This window comes from Octopus bimaculoides, chromosome 26, assembly GCF_046866305.1.
Source record: "Octopus bimaculoides isolate indiv1 chromosome 26, ASM4686630v1, whole genome shotgun sequence".
Classification (NCBI taxonomy): domain Eukaryota; kingdom Metazoa; phylum Mollusca; class Cephalopoda; order Octopoda; family Octopodidae; genus Octopus; species Octopus bimaculoides.
Window position 1 is genome coordinate 29921144 of NC_142953.1, and position 5000 is coordinate 29926143.

The 5000-nt window shown below is 37.4% G+C and overlaps 1 protein-coding gene across 6 annotated transcripts in view; it reads left to right on the forward strand.

Moving 5' to 3' along the window:
• The window catches only part of LOC149131029 (uncharacterized), a 440128-nt gene that overhangs the window by 332555 nt on the left and 102573 nt on the right, over positions 1 to 5000 (forward strand). For all 6 annotated transcript variants that reach the window (XM_089342410.1, XM_089342406.1, XM_089342407.1 and 3 more), the window contains one exon: positions 4306 to 4351. In XM_089342410.1, the coding sequence (XP_089198536.1) occupies positions 4306 to 4351 (46 nt within the window). The remainder of the gene's footprint in view (positions 1 to 4305; positions 4352 to 5000) is intronic.

Genomic DNA, 5000 nt, shown 5'->3' on the forward strand with positions numbered 1-5000 from the left:
CTAAATTATATATATATATATATATATATATATATATATATATAGTTCAAATTTACAGAAAACAAAAGACAAAGACGGGTGAAGGAACAACAAGCAGGTGTATTAGTTTAACGTTGAGGATGAATAGAAAAGTCTTAGACGTTTCGAATCTGCGCTCTTCAGCAGAAAGGACTGAGAAAGGAAAAAAGATAGAGAGAGAACGAAGAAGTCGGAGATAGAAAAATGTGTAGGAATTAACGGTTCAACATGATGTGTGTGTGTGGGTGGGTGTGTGTACATATACATATATGTGCATATACTTATATAGTTTTACTGAATCCGAAAAAAAACAAAACTTCACAAATTGTTGCTCACATAATTCAAATGAAGATTAGTAGAGTCTGTATTATCGCATCCGTCCGATAAACTCTGAGTATCAGTTGGTAAATTTCCTTTTTTCGACTTTAGTGAAATAATACTTTACTCTGCCTTTGGTATTCGAGTGCTATTTTCCCACCTTGTTTTGAAGCTAGGTGCTCACTTGTATATATAAATATATACACACATATATACACAAATATATATATATATTCAAACATATACATATGTGTATGCGTGTGTACGTACATATAAGTTTCTGTGTATATCTACATGGATATACAGGTACAGTTATAGCTGAGTGGTTAAGAAGCTTGTTTTTCATACCCGTGATTTCGTGTTCAATCCCACTGCAGAGCAACGTGAACAAATGTCTTCTACTACTGGGACAGGCCGACCAATCTCTTGCTAGCAAATCTGCTAGACAGAAACTCTGAGGATATATTTATATATATTTCTGAGGATATATTTATATATGTATATCATATTTATTTACATATATATTTGTATATACATGTGTGTGCCCTTGCCTTTGTTTATATCCCACCATCCTTTGACTACGGTGTTGTTGTTGTTTTTGTTTTTGGCATCCTCATGACTTAGGAGTTCGTCAAAAGACTGACAGAATAAGTACTGGGGATGATTTGGTCGACTAACCGTTTGTGGCAAGACCCCCAGCCTCATGGCTGTAGTCCAATGACTGAATCAAGTAAAACATAAAAGTTATATGTACATGCATACATGTGGCTGTGTGATTTAGAAGTTGCTTCCCAACCACATGGTTCCGGGTTCAGTCCCACTGCGTGCCACCTTAGGCAAATGTCTTAGAGGCGCAGAAGTGGGTGAGTGGTAAGTAGCTTGCTTACTAACCACATGGTTCCGGGTTCAGTCCCATTGCGTGGCACCTTATGTACACAAACGTATAGCCTCGGGCCGACCAAAGCCTTGTGAGTGGATTTGGTAGATTGAAACTGAAAGAGGCCTGTCGTATATATATATATATATATATATATATATATATATATATATATATAATGTGTGTATGTATGTATGTATGTATACGTATGTATATGTTTGTGTGTCTGTGTTTGTCCCCCCACCATCGCTTGACAACCGATGTTGGTGTGTTTACGTCCCCGTAAATTAACGGTTCGGCAAAAGAGACCGATAGAATAAGTACTAGGCATACAAAGAATAAGTCCTGGGGTCGATTTGTTCGACTAAAGGCAGTGCTCCAGCATGGCCGCAGTCAAACGACTGAAACAAATAAAACAATAAAAGACTACACACACACACACACACACACACATACTTGCACATAGATATACATATACGTAGCTAAATACACACAACCACATACCTACACTCGTGTATAGGCACATACATACAGTAGAGACGTCTTTGATGGTTATCAATGAAATGGTCTTTTTCTGAAGTCATAAATTAGATTACAGACCATATCTTACCGGCGCATACACGCACAACGCAAGTACACAAGCATATGTGGGCATATATGTATGTATGTATGTATATAAGTTTGTATGTATGTATGTATGTATATAAGTTTGTATGTATGTATGTATATATGTATGTATGTATGTATATAAGTTTGTATGTATGTCTGTGTGCATATGTACACAAACGTATGTGTACATGTGTAAATTTGTGTTTACGTATAGGTGCGTGTGTATGTAGGTATAGGTGTGTCTGTGTGTGCTTGTATACATACATATATGTCTGTGTGTGTGTGTATATATATGCATATATGCGTACATATACGCTCAAAAGTAATCACTTAGTGACAAATAGATGCAAACGTTATAATACCCAATCGCTAAGACTCTTCATGCATTATACACGTATATATATATCTTATATATATACACACATATATATTACATGTGTATGTATGTATGTATGTATATACATATACATAATTATATATATATATATATATATATATAGTATATATAATGTATATAGATATATTTGTATATATGTCTCTGTGTTTGAGAGTGTGTATGTGTGCGTATTTGTTTGTGCATATGTGTGTGTGCGTGTGTGTGCGTGTGTGTGTGTGTGTGTGTGTGTGTGTGTGTGTGTGTGTGTGTGTGTGTGTGTGCGAGTATTTGTAGAGAGAGATATTTATGCTGAGGTGGTGTTTCTTTCTCTTTTCTGCATTTATTTACTTATGAATGTTTGTATTTCTGTTTATATATGTGTGCTTATGTTTATATGTATATATGAATGTATGTGTGCATACGTATATATAGATAGATAGACAGGTAGATAGATAGATAGACAGGTAGATAGATAGATAGAGAGATAGATAGATAGATAGATAGACAGGTGGGTAGGTAGGTAGAGAGAAATAGAGAGTTAGATAAACAGATAGACAAATAGATAGACTTACACACATACAAGTCTCTGTGTGTGCGTGTGTGTGTGTGTGTGTGTTCATGAGAATATATTAAATTGGAGAAAGTTTGCAAAGAAATATTTCGTCTATATCGATATGATTTATTATTTGAATTTATATAGATATATATAGGTGTGTGTGTGTATGAGTGTATGTGAGAGAGTGAAAGTGTGTATACGTCTACAGTCATTGAAATACGACTACACACTCATCGTACTACACCTTTAAGTATTGAAGATATCTTACCACACACACACACATATATTCATATGTGTGTTTGGTTATGTGTGTGTGTGCGTGTCTGTGCGTGTGTCTGTGCGTGTGTGTGTGTGTGTGTGTGTGTGTGTGTGTGTGTGTATTAGCTAAATTAAACGTCTGCAGACAGCACCAGGTAGTATGATTGATATGATTATTCGCATGGTCATCGTCGTCGTTGGAATTATTAACGTTTTTATTATTATCATCAGTATTATTATTATTATTATTATTATTATTATTGTTAATGTTGTTGTTGTTGTTGTTGTTTACCCCATTTGTTTATCTATATTTGAAATATAACAAATCGATTATTAGAATGATTACGGAAGATATTGTCAGGTGCTCCGCTGCCCTCTGTAGCAGTCAAGATAACGGAGGCTGGTTTCGAACCTGCACCTTATCCATTTACAGAGAGACAGCGATCGAATGGTGTGTCAAGAGCGGCCGTTCTTTCGCGGGGTAAAAATTTCTTTGATGCGACAGGAATTTTCGTTGGGTGATCACTTCTGGAGGGGACTGTCTTTTGCCCTTTGCTTGTTTTAGTCATCGGACTGGGACCATGCTAGGGAACTGCTTTAAAAGGGTTTTAGTAGAACATATCGAACCCCCCCCCACCACCACCACCACCACCACCACCACCAATGCCTACATATTCATTAAGGTGTGGTCCTTATTCAACTTGTCTGTTTTGCCGAAGCGCCAAGTTGCTGAGACGTAAGCAAACCAACACCATTTGTCAAACAACGAGTGGGCGGGGACGAACACAAACAGAAACGTTAGCCGGGCGAAATGCTTAGCGACATTTCGTCTACCGCTACGTTCTGAGTTCAAATTCCGCCGAGGTTGACTTTGCCTTTCATCCTTTCGGGGTCGATAAATTAAGTACCAATTACGCACTGAGGTCGATGTAATTGACTTAATCCCTTTGTCTGTCCTTGTTTGTCCCCTCTGTGTTCAGCCCCTTGTGGGCAATAAAGAAATAAGAAACACATACACACACACATATATATATATGAGAGAGAGAGAAAGAAAGAAATGTCTTTCACACAGTTTCCGTGAAATAAATTTATTTACAAGGTGTTAGTAGGCCCGGGTTTATTGTTAAAAACACTTGCCCAAGATGGAACTCGACGCCAAGTGGCTGCGAAGCGAGCTTCTTAACCCCACAGCCACGTCTGACGGTTTCTATTGTTTGTGTTAAAAGCTTCATTCATTCTGAGTGTGACCGTTTCCTTTTTATTCTTTTTTTTTTCTTTCTTTTTTCTTTGTAGGGCCATAATTTAGGCATGGTTCGTTCACTTCTGATGTTGGCTTCTGGTAAGTTTCTTTTCTTTTCTTTTTCATAAATCGTTCCATTTAGAATTTTGCTGTTATTTATTGTGAATTTCCGTTCATTCGCTGAATTTATCGGAATTTATAAGTTTTCTCTTTTCATCTTTTTCTCCTTTTATCTCTTTTATTTGTCTCGGTTCTTGGACTGCGGCCATGTTGGGGGACCACTTTGAAGGGGTTTCGTTGAAAAAATCGCCTCCGTACTTATGGCTATTTTTGTTACTGGTTTTTTTTCCCATTTTTTTTTTTTTTTCAATTTTGGTATTTATTATATCGGTGTCTTTTGTTGAGCTGCTAAGTTACATGAACGTGAACAAACCAGCGCTAGTTCTAAAGGTGTGTGGGAGGATCAATCACAATCAGAAATACGTAAGCACGTACACATATTATGCGTGTGTGTGTGTGTGTGTGTGTGTGTGTGTGTGTGTAGGTGCAGACGTGGCTATGTGGTAAGAAGTTTGCCTCCAAACCACATGGTTCGGGATTCAATCCCACTATGTGGCATCTTGGACAAGTTTCTAGTACTACAGACTCGGACCCTCCTAAGCCTTGTGAGTGGATTTGGTCGACGGAAACTGAAAGAAGTTTGTTGTGTGTGTGTGTGTGTGTGTGTGTGTGTGTGTGTGTGTGTGTG